Source organism: Vigna unguiculata, chromosome 3 (assembly GCF_037176805.1).
Source record: "Vigna unguiculata cultivar grain cowpea cultivar isolate G323 ecotype 2 chromosome 3, ASM3717680v1, whole genome shotgun sequence".
Taxonomy (NCBI): Eukaryota; Viridiplantae; Streptophyta; class Magnoliopsida; order Fabales; family Fabaceae; genus Vigna; species Vigna unguiculata.
Window position 1 is genome coordinate 1,937,108 of NC_140794.1, and position 23,127 is coordinate 1,960,234.

Below are 23,127 nucleotides of genomic sequence, written 5' to 3' on the forward strand. Positions count from 1 at the left end.
GATAATCTAAAACTGTAATTTCCATATTAATTACAAAATATATTCAAAGAGTCATAAAATAATTCCATTGAAAGTCATACTCAATTTTCAAACATGCATATATTGTCCTGTTATCACGTGAATAGTTCCTTATTCATTTCTCATACGTCTACAGACTATTCTTTCTTATTTGTGATATGGATGAAATTTAACGAATATTCTTTTGATACTATTAATTATCATAAAAATATAAAATTTATCTACACTAATATATATATATATATATATATATATATATATATATATAAATTATTTAAATAAAATTAATTTTTTGTCTTTTAATTTTATTGTAATATAAAATAGAGTTGTCAAAATGGACTGTCTGGCCCGCCCCAACCCAACCCATCATGGGTTGGTTATTTAGTGGGTCAACCCAACCCGGTTCACTTATAAGCGAGTCAAAAAACTTTGAATCCGTCCCAGTCCACCACGATTGGTGGGTTAAACGGGTTGCCTCACTAGCCCACTTAATTAAAATAAAATATAGATTTTTTTCTTGAGTCATAAATTGTAATTCGGATTAAAATTTAAATAAACTTAAATATAATCTAAATACAATACAAAATGATGTTAACCTCCAATACAAACCAAAATAAATAAATAAAAACAACAAATTACTATCTAAGATCAAAACATTATTGTCATTTATCTATAATATTAGAGTCTTGAATGGATAAATTCACAACATTTTCATCTCTTGAAGCATCTTCTTTATTCCATTTATTTGAAGTTGAAACTAGGTTTCCATTTGTCAATCCACAAATGTGTTTGGTTAAAAAAACAGTCCAACATTAAAAAGTCGAACATAATGTTTGTGTGACCATACCAGTTGGTGACCCGTGGTGAGTTGGGTTCTTGGTGGATCAAGTCAAAAATTGATCCGTACTGACTTTTATAAAAAAAATTTTAACCCAACCTGACTTAAATCCGTAATAGACCGGGTTGGTCTCGGATTTTAACCCACTTTCACAATTCTAATATAAAATGAATTATTTAATGAGTGTAAAATGAATAAGGAAGTAAAATTAAGATTGCTGTCACCGTTACAAAATGTTGAAGGGAAAGAGCGAACGAAGCAAATTAAAGGAGAGAAGGAAAAGTGGTGTAGATACGCAAGATATGAACAATGGCGAACGAAATGAACAAAAATGATGATGAAAATAGGTCCAGTCCTAGATATGTAGGTCATTGTCCATAAATAGATATGACTTTTGTCCTTTGTTTGAAAAGGATTATGGCATAATTGAGTTTTTTTACAGTGATGAACATAATCTATCAAAGTAAATAATGCAAAATCAACTGATCCGAATAAATCAAATATTCTTTTTCCACCACCATAAACATGGACCAAGGAAACAAAAATCATTAGAAAAAAATGTATCCAAAAGAAAATGAAATCACGTTAATCGGGAATTGTTTATTTTCCCTGTTGAGTGGAGACCACAACGTGTATGTTAGAAAATTGTAGTTTAAAATGGAGTGATGGATAATCGAGTTGTGCTTGGTCTAACAACAGTGACATAGGCCTAGGAGAAAGGTTTTTATTTTTGACTGAGCCATCACTAATCATAGCTTAAAATTGTAATTAATGATCACATCATCCTATTAGACTCCATGCCATGGTTATTAAAATCTCTAATAATTGTAGGACACTGTTGATAAAGTTTCTGCCAACTGTTATTGAACACAAGTGAGAGGAAACGATGGTTATCATTGATCGGGTAAGATTGGATTTGGATATGGTATAATTTAAATTTAATATTTCAAAATTTATATCTAATTATTTAATTTATTAGGTTAGTCGAATTTAGATTATTCAGATTGCGAATTAACTTATCTCATCCATAAAATAAATATATACTTGCCGTCAATTTAACTTGAAGTACTCAGTTAAAATTATTTATCTGGTAAATATATTTATTTTCTCACTTCTCCCATTCTGCATATTATTATGTTTAAAAATAGTAATGAATAATGGTAGTAAATTTTGAGTATGATCTTTTTTCAATGATGGTAGCAAATATAATTATTCTGTTATTATGTTTTAATAAAGAAAGAATTTTGAATGTGAATTGAATTAGAGGTTTCTCCTTTCTAAGGCGTAGCTTATGGACAGAAAAGTTAGAATTATGTTAGACTCGTAGCACTTCAATAATGGTGTATAACTCCTCCAGTTTGACCATGGATCCTAAATATGAGAGTTCGTTCTCATTAATTATACATACCTCAACGATGATATCTTGATAAATAAATAAATAAATAATAATAATAATAATAAACGATAATAAATAAAATAATATAATCATAATAATAAACGCTTTTATCTTTCTTTCCCTTTCTTTTTTTTTTTTAATTTTCTTATGTATATGGAGTGAAAGGGTGCGTCTAATATGTAAGAAATTTTTCTATGTTTCTTTTTTAAATTCTAATATCATTTCTCATATTTTATTTCAATCAAAAGAAACACTTCAGAAGATAACAAAGTTTAAAACTATTTTTTAAAAAGGTTTTCTCTCTCTCATATTAAAAAAAAAATTCCCATGTTTGGGTTGCATGCAATAATTATTAGAAATTTAAGTAAATTTAAATGTTTAACATTAAATAGACATAGAGTGGTTGAACAACATATCAAAAAATTATAAATTAATTATCTTAATTTTGTTTTTTAAAGTTGGTGTCAATTATTTATACAAGTAAGTTTTATTCAGATTTTATTGTTGTTATTTTTTTTTCGATACATTTTTTTAAAAGTCAACAAATTGAGTTGAATAGATTAATCTTTGTTGATTTAGGTTATTTTTTATTTTTAGTAAAGTGTTATACGAGCAAAAGACTTTTCTAATTTTGCCTAACTTCTGAATCATTTCTTAGATGATCACAAAAATGAAGGTAAATCAAGTTTATAATTTCATTTTATCTTTGGGTGACTCTAGATTTGACATGAAGTTTAGTTACTAAGTTAAAAAATTTGATGAATTAACACATTACAAAGTTAATTAAATTTTGGATTTGCAGTAATTATTATGTGTAGGATTAATTCTTGATTAAGTGATCATTTGAATTAATTACATTTTGTTACTCTAAGAATGTTATATGTAAAAATTGAGATAAGTTGATGTTTTATCTAATTTATGGTGGAGAATGATGGATTTATATGGTACAGTGTATGTTTGGTTTCACATCAAATGAATCCAAAATTGATTTTAGTGTATATGAAATAATTAAAAAATCATGTTTATAGGTTGCTTCGTTCGTTTTTCAAAATCAATTTATAGTTAAAAAATTAACGTTGAAAGACAATTCACTAATTGTAATTTCTTTGTCGACCACGATCAATTCATTCACGTCAAATAAAATTGATTTGGCAACGCTTATACAAACATGTTCTTAATTTAGTTTTAGATTTTGTAAGTTTTGGATTATAATGATTTTATGTTTTTCTTGAATTTAAAGCAGTCATTTTGATTTTGAACTAGATTGATGGTATATGAGTTTTTGAAGCATTTGGCAATGTTAAATGTTGTATTAAATTTATTAATAATGTTTGAACTAATTAATATGTAAACATAATTATGTATCATATGTACATAGTACGGTATTAAAATCTTCTTAAAAATATATGGTGAGATATATCTGATAACATAATATATTATTAGATGAATGATAAGAAATTGAAAAAAAAAATATTGTATTAAGATTTGCTATAACAAAAACAAGAGATAAAATGAAATTAGTTTTTGTTAATGTTATTATCAATAAATTAATTATTAGTTTTGAATCAAATATATTTAATACATCGAGACTGATAGTGTGTATTACATACATATTTAATATTCAAAATGATTTATCAAAGATGTACATATACAATTTTCATCAACTTATTTGTAAATATTTTATTAACATTTATTATTTGATAATTTTTTTACAGTCAAATTTTAATTAAAAATCTATTAAAAAAGTGTTTTTCTTGCCCACAGAACTAGTCAACTAACACCTGAAACATGGATAAATTAGATAAAATCATATAAAGGTATTTCTATTCGCCCATCTTTTCTTATATAAAAAAATATATATTTTGATTTTCGTCCTCATTTGCGTAACGCTCTTTTACGTAATTTAGCGTAGGTAATTAATTAATGTATTATTATTTAAAAAATAATAATTAATAGAAATTAAAAAATAAAAAATTGAAATTGAAATTAAAAAATAAGTCACAGTATTATTGTAAAAAAAAAATAGTTGATACAAACATAAGTGCATTTATTTTTCTTTTCTCATAAAAAAAGGCCACCTTCACCCAAACAGTGCATAAGCACAAATTTGATTATTTGGTGATTAAAATTGGGTCATCTTGATTACAGTGTTACAAAACCTATTTAATAATTGATGGGAGGAAAAGGAAGAAACATGCGAAATGGCGGAATAGAGAAGGATGTATAAACTGAATTGAATAATAAAACTGAGGACCGCTGCTTTTTCTCTGACACCTTTGTATTGTGTGTTGTCATGCGTTGCAGTCACATAATAAATCCTCTGTCTCTGCAAATTGTAAATTCACCACATTACTTCTGGATTCCAAATTATTTTTACTCATCATATTTCAATTCATGTTTTACAAATGCTCACATCACTACACTTTTATTCATCATATTTCAAATTCACAAGCGTTAAATAGTAATAACGTAATATCTTATAAACGCACTCTTCATCTAATCACGTGTGTTTCAATATTTTTACACTTATTACACTTATTATAGAAGGGTAATAAATAGGAGAGGAGATAAAATAGTTATTGGATTTAACTTGAGATAGATTAGGAGATGCAACACTTGTGTAATATAATTTATTCATATAAGAGGTTTGAGATCATCTTTCAGGAAAAAAAAATTTAAAATTTAAAATTGTTTGACTTTATTTTTTTATATATCACTTAAGTTTTTCGATTATATTTTATTTATAATGAGATTTTCAATTCATAATTGAATGTTTATCTTTCTTTATTTAAAAGGTTGAGCAAAACCATTTTAAATTACAAGTATTTAATGATCTAAATTTTTTAAGACAATAAATTTATAAATATTTAATTTTAATTTTTTGATTTTTACTCGGTATTAAATCAGACTTACAATCTGATTCCTAACATTATCTACACTTATGAATTTTGTTTTACTATTTGTACCTATCTATTTATTTCAAAACACTTTCTTTTTTAACCTAATTGTTGTTAGATTTTATCACAAATTTCTACCTTAAAAAGGACATACTTGTTCCTACCCTTATTTATCTTAACACATTTATTTCTTCCACTATCATACGGTGAGTCTTATTATATTGAAACATATTTATCTTTATTTGAACCGGATACCAATATAAAATAATAAGCTCTAATATCATTGATTTTTTTTTTCATTACAATACACTATCCATATAAAACAACTAGTACCATTTTTAATATAAAACTCTAAAACTTAATATTTACAAAAATTTTCTTTTTATATTACTTAATTTCCTCAACTTTATTTATTTACCCGGAAACATTGGAAATATTTTATATTAATGAAACATGAAAAAACTTATATGTATACCAAGGCATACTTCCAATTTTAAATTAAATAAAGAAATTATCTTACAATCAGTAATCTTTATGTTCTTTTCATAGAATATTCTTCTTTGCTGGAAACCATACTTGACACATCACTATTCTAAAAACATTATTTGGAGAAAACAGAAAAAAAAACAGTAATACTCCCTCCCTCTCTGTTTCTATGTGCATTTATTTTTTTTAGAATTAAAAAAAAAATGCATTAGTGGACAAAACATAATGTCCTCCTCGCCACTCTCGAGCTCCAATCTCCAGACAGACACAGAGAAACAGAGAAAGAGAGACAATAGCCGTTACTTTCTCAGCATTAGAACGTTAGGTAACAAAACCCCTTTCCCAACATTCACTTCGCACTTCACTCTTCACACTTCACACTTCGCTCTTCACAACACAAAATCCTCAAACGACATCAACAACTCTCTCACTTCACTCTCTCTGTTCCTCACACCAATGGCCACTCGCTTCACCCTCATCTTTGCGGCTTCACTTTTCCTCTTGCTTCTCGGTTCGTACCTTCCTTCTCTTCGTCCTTTCTTTTCCTACTCCGCTTCTCACAATGTCGGTGCTTCTATTTTTTATTTTTCCTTTTTTACACATGTGTATAAAAAAAACAATTAATGACGAACGGTGCTAATTGAAACTAGATTTATGATGCAGTTACCTCTTTTTAACCATTTTACCTGATGGAGGGTTTTAATTAAAGATATGTGTTCTAATTTACCTCTTCCTTGCCCTGCCCTTTCAACTGGGTATGTGGTTCTTCTCAATTTGTGTTACAGTTCGTGTGTAGAGACCATTTTCTGCATCATACTTTGGTTTGTGTGACACCTTACCAGAGATAGAGCTGGTAAAATGGTCGATACAACCGAGTTTTAAATTTTTATCCAAATTAAATGCGGGTTTTTTAGCCTCATCCAAGTACTGTCTTATTTTTTATGGGTTTAACCTTTGAAAGCCCCGCTAAAAGTCTTGCTTTTATTAGGCTTTTTTTGCCACATTTACCTTACTGCACTTTGCATTGTGTCTGTGGAATAAAAGAACTTGATGATTGATTGTTTAGACTTGCAGATACAGCTAGTAGAGCTAGAGCTAGCATTTTTCACTCTCAATGAACAAGTCATGTCTTCTTTTGTACTGCATAATTTGATTTGTTTTAATGTTATGAAATATTGTGTGTCAGATTGTTGCTCTGGGAGTTTTATTGGGGTCTGCTATGGAAGAAGCGCCGATGACCTCCCAACACCTGATAAGGTGGCACAACTGGTTCAACTTCACAAAATCAAATATGTCAGAATTTACGATTCTAATATACAGGTTCTGAAGGCCTTTGCAAACACTGGGGTTGAGCTTATGATTGGGGTTCCGAATTCAGATTTGTTGTCTTTGTCTCAGTTCCAATCTAATGCAGATAGGTGGCTGAAAAACAGTGTCCTTCCATACTATCCTGCCACTAAGATCACGTACATAACCGTTGGTGCCGAAGTCACCGAGAGTCCTAATAATGCCTCTTCACTTGTTGTGCCTGCCATGACCAATGTGCTTACAGCACTCAAGAAACTTGGGCTGCAAAAAAAGATAAAGGTTTCCAGTACCCATTCCCTTGGGGTTTTGTCCCGATCGTTCCCACCTTCTGCCGGGGCTTTCAATAGCAGTCATGCACATTTCCTAAAGCCAATGCTAGAATTTCTGGCAGAGAATCAGTCACCTTTTATGATTGATATATATCCTTATTATGCTTACCGTGACTCCCCTAGTAAAGTGTCTTTAGACTATGCCCTTTTTGAGGCATCCTCTGAAGTGATTGATCCAAACACTGGTTTGTTGTATACAAACATGTTTGATGCTCAGATTGATGCTATATACTTTGCACTGATGGCCTTAAATTTCAGAACAATTAAGGTTATGGTCACTGAGACAGGTTGGCCTTCCAAAGGGTCACCTAGGGAGACAGCTGCAACTCCTGATAATGCACAAACGTACAATACTAATCTGATAAGGCATGTTATCAACAACACTGGTACTCCTGCAAAGCCCGGAGAGGAGCTAGATGTTTATCTTTTCTCATTGTTCAATGAAAACAGGAAGCCTGGTTTAGAATCTGAGAGAAACTGGGGATTGTTTTATCCCGACCAGACAAGTGTGTATAGCCTTGATTTCACTGGGCGGGGTGCGGTTGATATGACCACCGCGGCAAATATAACCAAGTCCAATGGAACCACATGGTGCATTGCCTCAAGTAAGGCCTCACAAATAGACTTGCAGAATGCAATAGATTGGGCATGTGGTCCTGGCAACGTCGACTGCACAGCCATACAGCCTAGTCAGCCTTGTTTTGAGCCAGATAACCTCGCTTCTCATGCATCTTTTGCATTTAATAGCTATTATCAGCAAAACGGAGCTTCTGATGTTGCATGCAGTTTTGGGGGCACCGGTATAAAAGTTGACAAGGATCCAAGTACGCTCATCACAACCTCCTTCTCATACCTTATTTATCTTCATTGTATTTTTTTGTCATCTGCTGTTTTTCCCATAAACTGCTGCATTCATATGCTACATATGATTTGGAGAAAGCTAGTAAAATTGTGTTGGAAATTTAAGTGTGAGTCCAAGTTTTACATTGAGTAAAAATGAAAAAGTTGAGTATCATATAAAGATAAAGATCCATAAACTCATCGTCTTAAGATTTTGGGTTGAAAGTGGTGTCAATTTCTTATGTGTGAGTTGGACTCATGTCTCATTAGTGTTATATCTCTCTTGTGATTCTTTTTCGAAAGATCCAACAAATAATAATCCATTTTAGGAGAAGAAAGTGTATATATGTAGAGGGAGATCTGTTCGACATTATGTGGAAGTTGTTTGATATCTGGCAAACTGGCTGCTCTCATAGTTATTATGAATGTTTCCAAAATTTGGTTTTACTAAGTTGTTTGTTCGTACTTAAGTGTTATGGTAGATTGTTTTCTGTCACTGATTAGCTGATGTCAATTCTGCAGGCTATGACAACTGCATTTACATGAGGGCTGGGTAAGTTCGATATAGGACACGATATCTGGCTATTCCTTTTATTTTGACCTTAAATTATACAAATTCAATTTAGGATCAGTTATGACATTTGGGTTTTTCTTCCATTGTGTTTTTGCAGAAGTAACAAAACTGTGACAAGCAATACAACGGCAATGTCTTCTTCAACTTCATCCTCTTCCCAGAAGGGAAATTCAACACTAGTTTTTACTATTCTTCTTGTAACTTGTCTCTCCGCCTTGATGCATATTCAACGGTACTGACAAGCTAGATTGTTGAAAGTGCAGCACGATTTTGCTTTGTTTTAGATGTATGCTGCATTAGACATGGTTGGGGAAGTAATAGTTTAGTGGAAAGCGTTGGTATGCTCTGTGTAATGTATGCATCAGAAAAAAAGTGTAAACTCCGTTGTTGTTATATAAGAATTGTTTTTTCTTCACTGCATTGGTACCAGTTTTGTGTGACAAGTGATAAAAGAAAATGGCTTGCAAAGATAAGCTGTTGGACTGGTCAATTATGCATGTGTAATGCGTTGCTGCACCTCATTGTTATTGGTTCAACACAGTGAATTATTAAATAGTGAACCCGTGTAGACCATCCAACAATTCGTAGCATATTCTGTAGCAATGATTTAGGAAACTGTTAGGTTTTCTTAATGAAAGGAAATTGTAGGGTTGTTGTAATAATGGGTCTTTTCAACATCCTACCCAATATTCTTTTATTCATTAAAACCAAAAATAGGAATCCACTACTACTATTTTTAATAGTTAATGAGTCATAATAAGTTATATTGAATGTTACTACTAGCTAGAAAAAGAAAAATGGATTAACCAAGTTGATCCAAATTAGATTTCTGAAAAATTAATTGGATTGAGTTAGTCCATGTTTGAAAGTAAATTGGAAATCTTGACCCAACCCAAGTAAGAGTTAGGTTGAGCCAACTAGACCTAACTTGAGACATAATGCAAATTTTGAGGTGAGATATTTTTAAAATCAATAAACATAGCATATTATACCGACAAAACATAAGTGTTTTTTTCTGTTGGCACTGTTCGAACTCATCCACCAAGAAAAACATACACTAAGTTGCATTGCAGTGAACCAGCCAATAATTATATTTTGCCTAAATCAAGAACTTGGTTTGTTTGTCTTATGCCTGACCTTGTTTTGCCTAAGCTCGGCATAATTTTTATAACAAAATATATGAAGGTAATAAATAATCTAAAAATAACAATAGTAATCATTAATCATTCCACGAAAACATATAAATACTTAAAAACCATCAATGATCTTCAAAATTTAGTTTATCAAGAGATGCCATTACCATGAGAGCACGTTAGTGGCTAATCACTACATAATATCATCAGTTTATCACTTTAATTAAGCCCTTTCTCACCAATAAAACTTTTTTTTTTTCATTTAAATTGTTTCACCAAATATACTAGACTTATTAAAATATATTTTACTCGTAAAAAGAGTTTCAGGTACTATTAACCTAAAAAGTTATTGTGAAGAAAGCTTATATCAACCAGTCATATTTACTAAAAAGGAGCAAACATGTATAACATAGTACAGTCGTATAATAGTGCAATCTTTTTACCTTACTGTAACATGGATTTTCATTTATATTTATGTTGCTACGAAATACAAGCATAACAGGTGTAGAATCCTTCAAAGAGGTTAAATTAAGATAGTTTTATAATACTTGTAAAAAGAAACAAAATATAACAAGATTAAATTTATTTTCCTTTATTTAAAAAAAAAACTAAAAAATATTTATAGAAAAAGGATTTTCCATTTACTTTTTTTTTTCCTGATATTAAATTAAACTTAAACTCACTCAGCAATAACTTTCAACCGTGCAAAGTCATCACTAAAAGTGAGATACAATTATGGAATATGTGGCTACAATTAAGGTATGAAATGAATATCTGGGGATAAAAGCTTCTTTTTCAAATCCGTAAGAGTGATGAATTTATTCTTGAGCTTGGACAAAGGTGGTGTTCAAAGTATTGGAGTCATAGTGTTCCTTTTCTTTAAAAGTAGTCAAAGAATCCCTTTTTGTCATTACAGAACATAGTTCTCATATCGTAGTAGAATAGAATAAGTACATTCCTGACTTGCATTTATATCCACAAATACAATACGTATCGAATAATATTATATCTGATATGGTATGGCCATAGATTTAATTTGAAAATAAAATATATACATATCGTAAAATATACAGGAATTTTTTAAATATAATAAATATATGTTATTGCGTGAATCTAAATTAAAATAATATATATTAAATATTATAAAAAATATTAAAATATATTATCTTTATAAAATATTAATATTTTATAAACTAAATATTCCATTCATAAATATTAATACAAATATATTGGTGTATTATATCATGCAATATATTGTTGCTTATTATAGCCTTTAGTTGTATTTTACCGATGGATGTATCAAAGTGAGATATTTGAATTTACACCGATTGATTAATATTTCACTTGATTGAGATAATAATACACTTCAAAACTTGCGTTTCGTTTTGTTATTGAGAAGCAAATTCAAATTATGAGCAGACTAGTATGGTATTGATTTAATAAATAGCTAAGAAAGTTAACATATGTGTTTGATTATGCTTAAACACACACTCGTTGTTAGTATCATGTCAAATATTAAAAAAACGGGGAAGCTAGCTCATGCAGCATTAAAAGGACAAGTATGTGGAGTAATTTTATTTGTTGTAATAGATTATTACATTCCAATAATGACATTGAAAACAATTTTAAATTCAAATCTATTTCCAGGTCAAGACTTTTAAAGGTGCATTGTATACTTTATTCTATTAACCAACCAAAACCTGGTTTTCCTTGCGTTTCTTTCATTTGTCTAATTAATTTCTAGTATTCACCGAGTTGAAACAGTTGCAGGAGAAGTGTAAAATTAGAAAGTACTTGATTTTATCTAACACAATCAAGTAAAGGGTGTAATGATGTACTTTGGAGGATAAGCTTTGACTGAAAAGATAGCACCTACCTTCATTCTCCAAAATGAAAACAGAATTTATACAATATTGAAACTTCAACAGATTCTTCTATCTTTTATTAAGCGATGTCTGTATCTATTAAACCAACAAGAAGCATTTTTTGGTTTAGCTTCCGATCCTAGAACACGAACAAGGACAAACAAATATTGTTAGAAACACGCTTTCGATTTTAATAGCCCAATAATGACCATGGTATTTAAACAAATGAGGAAAAAAGGGGAGGACTTCTCCCAGCACTCCGTATACCCCAATAATTACCCTTTTGATCCTAATCAAAAATATGAAACGGATTTTGAAATCCGTTTCATAAATTTTCATGTTTTCTTATGAAATGAATTTCGGAATCCGTTTAAGAAAAGTATGAAACGGATTTCGAAATTCATTTCTAAAAAAAAAATTAAAATTTGTGAAACGGATTTTGGAATACGTTTCAGAAAAGTATGAAACGGATTCTGAAATCCGTTTCACAAAAAAAAAATTGTGAAACGGATTTCGGAATCCGTTTCAGAAATGTATGAAATCGATTCCGAAATCCGTTTCACAAAAAGAAAAATTGTGAAACGAATTTCGGGATTCGTTTCAGAAAAATATGAAACAGATTTCAAATTCCGTTTCAGAAAAGTATGAAACGGATTTCGAAATCCGTTTCTAGAGAAAAAATTAAAATTTGTGAAACAAATTTTAGAATCCGTTTCATACTTTTCTGAAACGTATTCCGAAATCCGTTTCATAAAAAAAATATTGTGAAACAGATATCGAAATCCGTTTCAGAAAAGTATGAAACGGATTCCGAAATCCGTTTCTAAAAAAAAAATTAAAATTAAAAATGTGGTTGTCGTTGATGTCGCTGAGAGAGGGGTCGAAGGTAGTGTCGAACTTGACGACGAAGGAGGTTGAGCTGAGGGAGGGTTGGGGGAGGCCCATGGAAAGGACAGGGAAGTGGGTGGATGAGGCAATGAGAAAGGCAATACCTTCGTCGGAGGGGCAGGAGGGAGAGGAGAGGATGGAGAAGGAGAAGCGGGAGGAAAAGGAGGCAGTGGAATTGATTTAGGAATCAAGAAAACAAAGAATTAAAAAAGTAATTATTGGGGATATAGAAGAAGGTTTGGGAGTGCAGGGAGAAGCTCCCAAAAAGTGACACCTGAGCATGGAAACTTTCCAAAGCTAAGCGTTTACAATTATCCAAGGTCCTCACCGACTAAAATTAAGCTTTATTATAAACTGTCTTATTCTAAAAATTAGATTTTGAAATGGAACATTTCATGTCTCCTCAGATTTTTAAATGGGACATTCAATGTGTTTTGTTTTTTTCCTTAAAAGGACAATCAAATCCAAGCCCAAATCCTCAACAACTTTATTAAGAGATTCCCATGCAGGAAGAAACAAAATTATCGCAGATTTTTTATTTTCAAGAACAGATATTTTAAAAAAGAAATAATAATAACAATTTTAAATAATAATATTTTACATCGTCATCCTAATCATCACTCATCACCCATCACCACATTTATTACCATCATCACCGAGCTATTATTTGCGTCTACCACTATGATTTTCATCAACACCACAATACAATATTAAATTTAACCTAACTTTGATGTAATAAAAAAATTAGTTTAATCTGAAACTCAACAACTAAATTAGTTGTGACTTTTAAAAAGAGGAAAATTAATTGTGATACGCTTTTGATCAAAGTTTATTCTGTTCCTATACTTTGAAATTGCAAAAAATAAAAAGCAAAATCAAATTTAACAAAAACTCGACCTAACGGGATTTTATATAACTAAAAGAATAATTACTTTTAAAATAAATAAAGGGTGGTAGGAGTACCAAGATAGTATAAATATGAAGGAAGAATATCTGCCAGATGGATAAGAATCTGCCAACTTCTGATAAATGTGAGAACCATTATACCATATCAATAAAATTTAAAACCAGTGTAATGTATACAGGTACCCCACTAAAAAAGTACAATCATAGAGAATAATAGTCATAATTCTTAAGCACCAAAACACTTTTTCTTCGCAACACGCACATGCCCTGACTTTTGATACCCAACAATATTATTACACTGCAATCAAAGCATTCCAATAGAGGTCGAAGCAAAAACTTGTACAGAAGCCAATGAAATATGCACTATAACAAGTCACAAAGAGGGGATTAGAGACCCTGATCAATGAGATAATCACCAAGCCTTTCAACTATCATGTTGCATTGACCCGGAGTCATGGGCTCATCATAAATGCCAATGACCAAGGCCAAATTGGTCTTCTTGACGGTAACACCACCAGGACCCTGGTTTGATGGAGATAGATAATTAAAGTCTCATATTACAACTATAATGGCTAAACTATGCTAGAAGAATATATCTGGACTAACATGTGCAAGAAATACAACTGATGTATATTCATTAAATTTCATTGAATTTAAGGCAACGATTGCATAAGACAACACTGGTACACAGCATTTACTTGTTCAGAGGATGCAAACAATAACCCCACTGCTTAAAGGTATCTATGTACATCTGCATTTGCTTGAAAACTATAACTTAAATGATGAGCATTTCACATCCACATGAATGGATTGCAAAAATGTGTATTGCTTTAAAAGAGATGTTAGATATTGTGCAAATAAAATCAAATAGCAGATATTGTGCGTATAAAATCAGATGCAAGATGCAGTTGCATAACTAAATTACTGCAGTACACCATAAGCACAACCCAAATAAAAGACTGAAATTTTAACTAGATCATAGTTTTGACAACAATATATGATTGGAATTCACTCCACAATCTATTGCTTGATTCTAACTCTAACAATGTACACAAAAATGCATCACTGTCATAACACAAAAATGCATCACTGTCATCACATAGTCGAGATCATCATCACACTAGATATCAACCTATGCACCAGGTTCACAAAAGATCATAAAGAGTTACCTTCTTGCCTCGAATGACAGCACCAGGTTCACCTTGGATGACCATATATTTAGTGCCACCAATATACAATCCAGTGGGAGCAAGTGTTCCAGGCTCATTAAAGTCATTCATGATCCCAGTTATTTCCTCAGGTTTAAACTAAATAAACAAAAAACATAATATTAAATCTCCATTAACAACAGATCAACAGAAACAAAAGCAGATCCGTTAAACCATTGTTCATAAGAGCATCAGACACAAATAATCAGATAATCAATCAATCAAGCACGCATCAAACTAACGACATCAAATTAAAGCATAGTTGTTGTATCAAACGGTTCAAAACTACTAAGGTGCAGTTCATTTCAATTCGGATTGGTTTCCGATGCAGATCAGGTTTAGCAAATTGACAAACATGCCCTGAAATTTGAAGTGTATTGCAAAACGATCCTTCTGGAATCTTGGCTTGATTTATAATTGAAGGCGGTGAGTAGAGATCGGAGAATCTAGAGACTTGAGTAAAGAATTGAGAATAAACAGCCAAAGGAGGCGATTGAATAAGTGAAGATGGAAACAAAAACCTGAGGGAAGCTGGAGCTCTGAGCCCAAACGCTGCCGTCATGGCCGATGATAGCGGCGTGAGTAAGGTGGTTTCCCTCAATTTCGCAGAGGAGGTGGTCGTCCACGTAAACTTGCCACGACATGGTTCAGATTGTTTTGGGGATTTTCTGGTTGAGAGTGTTCGGTGATCGGATTTGAAGAACTCTCTGTAACTCTGTATATCTATCTTTATCTCTCTCTCAGCTGCTGCGTTGATATCACGGAACTATATATAGCGATGAAGTTACGTTTACACCCTTTTCATTACCCTATTTTCACTCTCTCAGGTCTTGCAGAAAATATAGGAATTGTAAACCCTGTAAGTCTCTATAAAAATAAAAATTAATTGAATATTATCCAGTTATGTGTGGTTTTCTTACCCTAGATATACTTAATTTATTTTAATGTTGAATCATAAAACACACTTTATCTAGCCATTCAAAAGGAAGACAGACTATGATTAAAATAACATAATGAACTATTCATACCATCTCATCTTCTTGAATATACAAATAATTACAATAGGTTAGATTAAAAAATTATATTTAATGTGACGAATTTTTAGAAATATGTTATGTTTATGATCAGTTAAAATTTTTAACAAGTTATTCAAGACTTCATGTATAAAAAGAGTACGAAGAGATAGAAAGTACAAATATTAAAATTTATAAAAGAAAATTATTTTTTTAATCAAAGTCAAGTAATTATTAATGTAATTAGGGATATGTATCACTTGTAAACGTTGTCCTCCACCTTCTTTAGACAGAGAGTTAGCTGTACTAATTTATATCCATTAGTATGTTATTGGTTCAAGTTTTATATATACATAGTATCATCATTAAGATTGATCAAAATTTTATGATATTGTCATTAATAAAGGTTCAATTACATTTTTAAAATAAATTTTTCTTTGTTGTTTGGGTTGCAAGAATAGAAAAAATAAAATAAAAAAATGATTTAAGTATATTTTTAAAACCTTTTAGGCATGTTTGCAAATATCGATAGACAATATTCGAACCATAATTTTATATATTAAGTATTTAATTCATGACAATTCTCTTTAATGGAGTATAACAAACAAAATTTAATTACTTAATAAACTAATAATGTTTTGATTGTGCATGTTCATACCTTCTAAGTCGGTGTGAAAAGAAAATGCCATATAAAGAGATATTAAGAAAAAAAATAGTTTTATAATTAGGTTCAGTTAAAAATCAATTATCAACTGATTTAGTTTTGTTAAGCAAAAATAATGTTATGAAATACAATACAAATATTCTTTGTAATCGTAATCATTTTTAACTGAACTATTAAGTATTGTTTATAGTTGTATTTTACTTTTGTCAACTCTTTGAGTATTCTTTTAACAATTTTTTATTTAATTTGAGTACTTTTTTAGCTTCTAACCACTATGCATGGCCATATTCAAGTAATCTTTCTACAAGTCCTTTTTTACCCAACCTGGGTATTCTTTTTTGTTCTCAGCCACTCTTCATGATCATTCAAGAATTACTTCTATAAATTATTTTGGGCTTAAACAAGTGTTCATTCACAAGTCACTCATGACTTACACAAATATTCTTTGAACAATAACTACTTATAAATAATAATCAAGCATTTTTTTCTTACCAAAAAATTCAATCTTTAAGATGTTTGTAGTTAAGTGATCAATGATCACATGATTACTCACCAGAGGGCTAATAGTTTGTTGATGTACATAAAATTGATGTTCTCTCTTCTAGCTTGTTGGATATTAGCTCAAAAAAATTGAATAGCATTTTTGCACTATACAAGGTGGTCTATCTTATTGTTATTCTTCTCAAAATTGTTTTATATAGATTTTAAAGAAAGTAACTCTTATAAAATTTGTTTTTGGTTATTGAGTCACTTAAGCTCTTTTGAATGTCTTGTCTTTTAATAAACTTGTTCATGATGGATGTAATTAATGCACTCCATGTGGCAATAAGTGTTATTTTCTTCTTCACTCAACATTCTAATCTTCTTCTTGTGTAATATGCATATGTTTTCATTTTGTATGATTAACTCACTTTTATATACTTAATGTATGAGCACATTTATGTCATGATAAACATAAAGGAAGATCGCATTGTGTTGTATCAAACAAAACGCTTTTATCTTTCATGATTTGTTATTGATTTAAAATATTATCTTTTAAACCAAGCATGATTATGCTTTTATACTTAGCTGTTATCAACACTAGATCGAAAATAAAAATATGTTGAACTTATTCTCTAACAATATCCATACATTCACAACACTAATTACTCTAAAAGTTGATTATTAAAAATATTTCATATCATACCAAGTGTTAACCATTTTTCATATATTGAAAACTATGAAGTTGTGACAATTTTCTATATTATAAATGGGGCAAACCAATAAAACTATCAATAAAGAGTATCCCAATTATAAACACCAAAATAAACTTTTAATTGTTCGGCATTTTGCAACCATATTTATACTAATCTTAACAAAGATGATGTGTCATTCATGCACATCAAATAATGTGAAAGTGTTCAATTATATTATACTTATAAGACTTGTGCATGATAAAGACTCTAATATAAGATTTGTGCATAACAAAAGGTCTAGCAATTTGAGTTGGTTTGTATCAAAGATCAAGTTAAATTGGCTTGAAAGTCGAAGTTTGATCTGAGTCAACTCGGATTAAAGGTCAATCCAAGTAGTCTAGTGTCAAGGGTCAAGTTGAGACAGTTGAGCCAACTTGAACCGAGAGGAAGCTTGTACTAAGTCAGGCTGGACAAAAAGGCGAACTGAGTCAGGCTAGGTCAAAGGTCATGCCAAGACGCTCCAATTGAAGGTTGAATTGAGTCAGCATCATCAAAAGTCATGTCAAGTCGTCCCTGACCAAAAAACATGTCAAGCCGTCCTTGACCGAAGATCATGCCAAGTTGGTTCCTACTGAAGGCCTAGTTGAGTTGGCTCCAACTAAATGTCGAGCTGAATGAATTGAACCCAAATTGACATAAGTGAGCTTGGGTCCAAGTCGATGTTGATGCGCTAGTGCAATCAATTTCCAGCAAGTATACTGGGTAGTTGTAGTACATCTTCATCAGCCTGAGTTTGAGGCATATTTACATCTTCATCAGCATCAAGCACTAACTGCTATTTTGTTGGAGTTATTCAGACTTTGACAAACTTGTCCTGATACATTTATTCCTTTATATTCACAAACTCTGGAGATGAACAGAGAGAGTAAGGTAGAGGATAGGAGGAAAATCTCTTGGCCTTTAGCATAATGTCAGTTAACATAATGTCAATTACCAGACTTGGCCAATCAATAGGAATATTATTGATAATCCCATACAGAATAAGGATATCAGTTTCTGTGTATTGGGCATGATTGCTTGCTCTTGCACATAAAATCCACACCGAATATAGTGAAGCAATCTTTCATTGATCTAACAATCACTTGGCATTATGTCACTGATGCATATAAATTATAGGGTGAGAAGGGTATAATATGCAAACTTATTGAGTGGAATAACTGTATTATGCGCTTACAACAATTAACACCTGGGATTTCTTAGACAAGAACCTGTAAGATAAAAAAGGTTGTACTAAGAGCATCTGAGATACGAATCATTCTGAAAACTTGAATATAAGGGAAGATCAAGAGCCCTTTCAGCAACTCTGCGATCTTCATGAATTTTAGCTACCAAGCTTTCAAGGGAGGGAAAACTGGCCTGTTGTGCACAATGCCCAATTTTAGTGAAACTTTATAAGTATTCAGGGGACAGTACAAGGATGACAAAGATAAATTGTAAGAAAAATACTCATTCAGCTAATACCTCGGGACGTATATGTAACCAACTATAACAAGCCGTAGTTCTTCCCCATAGAAATCCTCGTTAAAGTCATGAAGTAACCATGGTTCCTACAGTAAAAAGGCAGAAGATAATATGAAAATTCATTGGTAAATAGTTATAGTTAGGGGTGGATAATAACACTTACTATAGTCTTTTCTTTGTTGTTAAAATATGGATTCCAACCAATGCTCATCACCATTTTAAAAACACCTCTTGCTGACAATCCAGCCCAACCAAAATAAACTCCCGTTACCCGTAGGATGTTCTGAAAGGAGATCTGAATATCCCATTGTCGATAAATTTGCTGGAAGAAAATAGAGTTCATATTACTATCAATATAATGATACACCAAAGATGTTTAAGACAGTAAAATGGACCAAAAATTCTTTGAGAAATAAGTTGAAACAAAGTACAAACCTGTAGGGATCCCAAGTACCTTCGAGCCACGACCAAATCCCTTGACAATAGGACCACCAATATACCAAGGATCTAAGGGCAAAGTTCCCTCCACCACTGCAATAATTTAGAATACTATACTAGTTCAAAAAGAAACAATAACAAATGCAAAGAGGACTATCTTATAGTATTTGGGGTTTACAATCTTCAAAGGGAGGCAGACCCCACTTTTCAAGTTACAGATCAAGTAGGAAACTGATCACCTCATCTGCTGTAGTGTAGATATGCAACTGGTTTGGAATATATATATATATATATATATATATATATATATATATATATATATATATATATATATATAAAACTGATTATATATGTAAAATAATTCAATGGACCATAACTAAGATTTTTATCAGGTCCAACACTGTTCTTGATTTAATGCCATGAAAAGTTCAATGAGATAATAACCAAGTCATAAGAGGGGATCAGAGACCCTGTTCAATGAGATAATCACCAAGCCTTTCAACAATCATGTTGCATTGACCCGGAGTCATGGGCTCATCGTAAATGCCAATGATCAAGGCCATATTGGTCTTCTTGACAGTAGCACCACCAGGGCCCTGGTGTAATGGGGATAGATAATTAAAGTCTGATATTACAACTATAATGGATAAACTATGCTTGAAGAATATATCTGCACTAACATGTGTGCAGGAAATGCAACTGATGTATGTTCATTAAATTTCATTGAATTCAAGGCATCGATTACATCAGACAACACTGGTACACAATATTTACTTGTTCAGAGGATGCAAACAATATCCACACTGCTTAAAGGTATCTATGTACATATGCATTTGCTTGAAAATTATAACTTGATTGATAAGCAATTCACACTCACATGATGTGAAACGCTTTAGAAAAGAGATATTAGATATTGTGCAAATAAAATCAGATATTAGATATTATGCGAATAAAATCAGATGCAAGATGCAGTTGCATAACTAAATTACTGCAGTAAACCATATGCAAGCACAACCCAAATAAAAGACTGAAATTTTAACTATATCATAGTTTTGACAACAATACATGATTGGAATTCACTCCACAATTTATTGCTTGATTTTAACTCTAACAATCTACACAGTAAAAAATACAAAAATGCATATCTTCACAGAAACTGCGACATTGTCATCACATAGCCCATATCATCTTGACACTAGATATGAACCTATGAAATCAAAATGAAGCAAAGATCATAACAAGTAGTTACCTTCTTGCCTTGAATGACAGAACCGGGTTCACCTTGGATGACCATATATTTAGTGCCACCAATATACAATCCAGTGGGAGCAAGGGTTCCAGGATCATTAAAGTCATTCATGATCCTCAGGTTTTAACTAAATAAACAAAAACCCACATAATATTAAATCACCAATAACAACAGACCAACAAAAACAAAAGCAGGTCCGTTAACACCATTGTTCATAAGAGCATCAGATACATATAATCAGATATAATCAATCAATCAAGCACGCATAAAACTGACAACATCAGATTAAAGCACAGTTGTTGTATTCAACAGCTTAACTAAAGAATAAGTGAAGATGGAAACAAAAACCTGAGGAAAGTTGGAGCTCTGAGCCCAAACTATGCCGTCGTGGCCGATGATAGCAGCGTGAGTGAGGTGGTTGCCTTCGATTTCGCAGAGGAGGTGGTCGTCCACGTAAGCTTGCCACGACATGGTTCAGATTGTTTTGGGGATTTTCTGGCTGAGAGTGGTTGGTGATTCGATTTGAATTTCATTACCCTATTGTCTCCATAAAAAACTTTGTAAGCATCAAATTCAAGTAATTATTAATTTAATTAGGGATATATATTACTAGTAAATCGGCCTTCTTTAGAGGAAGAGTTAGCTATGCTAATTTATATCCTTTTGTATGTTATTGGTTAAGTTTTATATATACATAGTATTAATCATCCTTAAGATTAATCAAAATTTTATGTTGTTATCATCACTAAAGGTTTAATTACATTTTTGAAACAAATTTAGCTTCTTTTTGGGTTTGTGCAAATAAAATAAAAATATAAAAGAGATTATTTAATTATAATTTTAAAATCTTTTAGACATTTTTATAAATATAGTCAAATAGATCATGTTCGGACCATAATTTTATATATTAAGCAATTAATTTATTACAATTGTATATGATGGATTACAACAAAAAATTTATGACTTAACAAATTAAAGATGTGTTAATTATGTGTTATTAACATGGCTTTCCTTCTAAGTTAGTGTGAACAAAAATAATATGCAATATAAAAAGATGTAGGAGAGAAAATACATATTTTACTTTTATAGTTACATCTACTTCTAAATTTTATTAAGCAAAGTAATGTTGTGAAGTATTTTTTTGGACTCTAGTTATTTCTAATCAAATTATGAAGTATTCTTTAAACTTGTATTCATTATTGGTAAACCCTTTGAATACTTTTTTAATAACTCTTGACTCAATTTGAATATTTTTTCATCTATTAACTACTCCTGTCTAACCTTACTCAAGTCATTTTTTACTCAATCTGTGTATTCTTTTTCCTCTCAGTCATTCTTGACCATTCAAGTATTCATTCTACAAATTACTTATAGTTCAAACAAGTATTTTTTTCACAAGTCACCCATGACTTACACAAGTATTCTTTCAACAATAGTCACTTAGATGATAACCGAATATTTTCTTACCAAACAAATAAGATAAGATATTTGTAGTTAAGTGATCACTGATCACTAGTCACTACACAGGTTGATAGTTTGTTGACAATGTTTTCTCTTCTAACTTGTTGGACTAAACATGAACAATGTTTCTTCTAAAGCCTTTTATTTATAAAAGAAAATAATAGGATTTTTGCATTGTACAAGGTGGTTTATCTCATTCTTTTTATTTTTCTTAAATTGCTTTATATAGACTTTAAAGATAGGAATTGTTATAAAGAATTTTTTTTGTTATTGAACAACTAAAACTCTTTGAATGTCTTCTTGTAGTTTAAAAAACTTGTTGATGATGGATGTATTTCATGCACTCTAAGTAGAAATAAGTGTTTCTTTTTTCTTTACTTTACATCTTAATAACTGGATATCTTAATAATTGAATGTACTTTTCTTTTTTCTTGTGTAATATACATTTACTTGTCTTATCTATATTGAAGTGTCTTATGATATATTTTTCGTATTACATTTATTTCCTAACTTTATTCTTTAAGTTAAATTAATTATTTTATCAATTTTGTCCAACAAATTACTATTTCTTTAAATTTAACTAACTATTGTTTTTGATTTATCATATTTTTAAACCCAACTATTTTTTAACTAAAAAAATACATATAAAATAAGTAAATTTATTTATAATAAATTAATCAAAAATATTTTTATTTAATTTTTTATGTATAGTAATAATTGTAATGATACTTTTTTTTATTATATCAGTGAAAACACATTACATATGTTCACCTTTCTATGTAATTAATTAATTTAATTTTAAAAGATAACTAAGTTGAAATAAATTATGATTTAAAATGATAAAATGGTGAAATAAATATTTTAATTTAAAAATAATTAAATTTAAATTAACAGTGATTTAGAAGATAAAAATATAGTTA

At 30.6% G+C, this 23,127-nt stretch overlaps 2 protein-coding genes and 2 pseudogenes across 4 annotated transcripts; 1 reads left to right on the forward strand and 3 right to left on the reverse strand.

The window, feature by feature from the left end:
- Positions 1–5,863: 5,863 nt before the first annotated feature.
- LOC114179823 (O-Glycosyl hydrolases family 17 protein) lies at positions 5,864–9,101 on the forward strand. Its single transcript, XM_028066288.2, has 4 exons — positions 5,864–6,146; positions 6,822–8,096; positions 8,635–8,665; positions 8,784–9,101. The coding sequence occupies exons 1-4, from the start codon at positions 6,092–6,094 to the stop codon at positions 8,923–8,925; spliced, it is 1,503 nt and encodes a 500-aa protein (XP_027922089.2). The 5' UTR covers positions 5,864–6,091; the 3' UTR covers positions 8,926–9,101.
- A 4,491-nt stretch (positions 9,102–13,592) lies between these two features.
- Positions 13,593–15,496, reverse strand: LOC114178642 (profilin-1). The gene is made up of 3 exons (XM_028064659.2): positions 15,208–15,496; positions 14,648–14,785; positions 13,593–14,000 (listed from the first exon to the last, which is right to left on the reverse strand). Exons 1-3 carry the CDS (start codon positions 15,328–15,330, stop codon positions 13,866–13,868), a joined length of 396 nt encoding a protein of 131 aa, XP_027920460.1. The 5' UTR covers positions 15,331–15,496; the 3' UTR covers positions 13,593–13,865.
- A 2,291-nt stretch (positions 15,497–17,787) lies between these two features.
- LOC146887415 (bifunctional riboflavin kinase/FMN phosphatase-like) lies at positions 17,788–19,918 on the reverse strand (annotated as a pseudogene). Its single transcript, XR_014993870.1, has 6 exons — positions 19,897–19,918; positions 19,676–19,837; positions 19,495–19,590; positions 19,223–19,381; positions 19,060–19,145; positions 17,788–18,954 (listed from the first exon to the last, which is right to left on the reverse strand). The product of XR_014993870.1 is annotated as a bifunctional riboflavin kinase/FMN phosphatase-like (transcript).
- On the reverse strand, positions 19,774–21,369 carry LOC114176024 (profilin-1-like; annotated as a pseudogene). The gene is made up of 3 exons (XR_014994064.1): positions 21,095–21,369; positions 20,747–20,873; positions 19,774–20,093 (listed from the first exon to the last, which is right to left on the reverse strand). The product of XR_014994064.1 is annotated as a profilin-1-like (transcript).
- Positions 21,370–23,127: the final 1,758 nt, after the last annotated feature.

Bases quoted from the DNA above. Each gene is read 5' to 3' on its own strand.
- LOC114179823 (XM_028066288.2), top strand. From the start codon at position 6,092: ATGGCCACTCGCTTCACCCTCATCTTTGCGGCTTCACTTTTCCTCTTG. The intron at 6,147-6,821 runs GTTCGTACCTTC...ATTGTGTGTCAG, and splicing joins ACTTTTCCTCTTGCTTCTCG to ATTGTTGCTCTGGGAGTTTT. The intron at 8,097-8,634 runs GTACGCTCATCA...TCAATTCTGCAG, and splicing joins AAAAGTTGACAAGGATCCAA to GCTATGACAACTGCATTTAC.
- LOC114178642 (XM_028064659.2), bottom strand. From the start codon at position 15,330: ATGTCGTGGCAAGTTTACGTGGACGACCACCTCCTCTGCGAAATTGAG. The intron at 14,786-15,207 runs GTTTTTGTTTCC...TTGTTTATTTAG, and splicing joins AGAGCTCCAGCTTCCCTCAG to TTTAAACCTGAGGAAATAAC. The intron at 14,001-14,647 runs GTAACTCTTTAT...CCATCAAACCAG, and splicing joins CTGTCATTCGAGGCAAGAAG to GGTCCTGGTGGTGTTACCGT.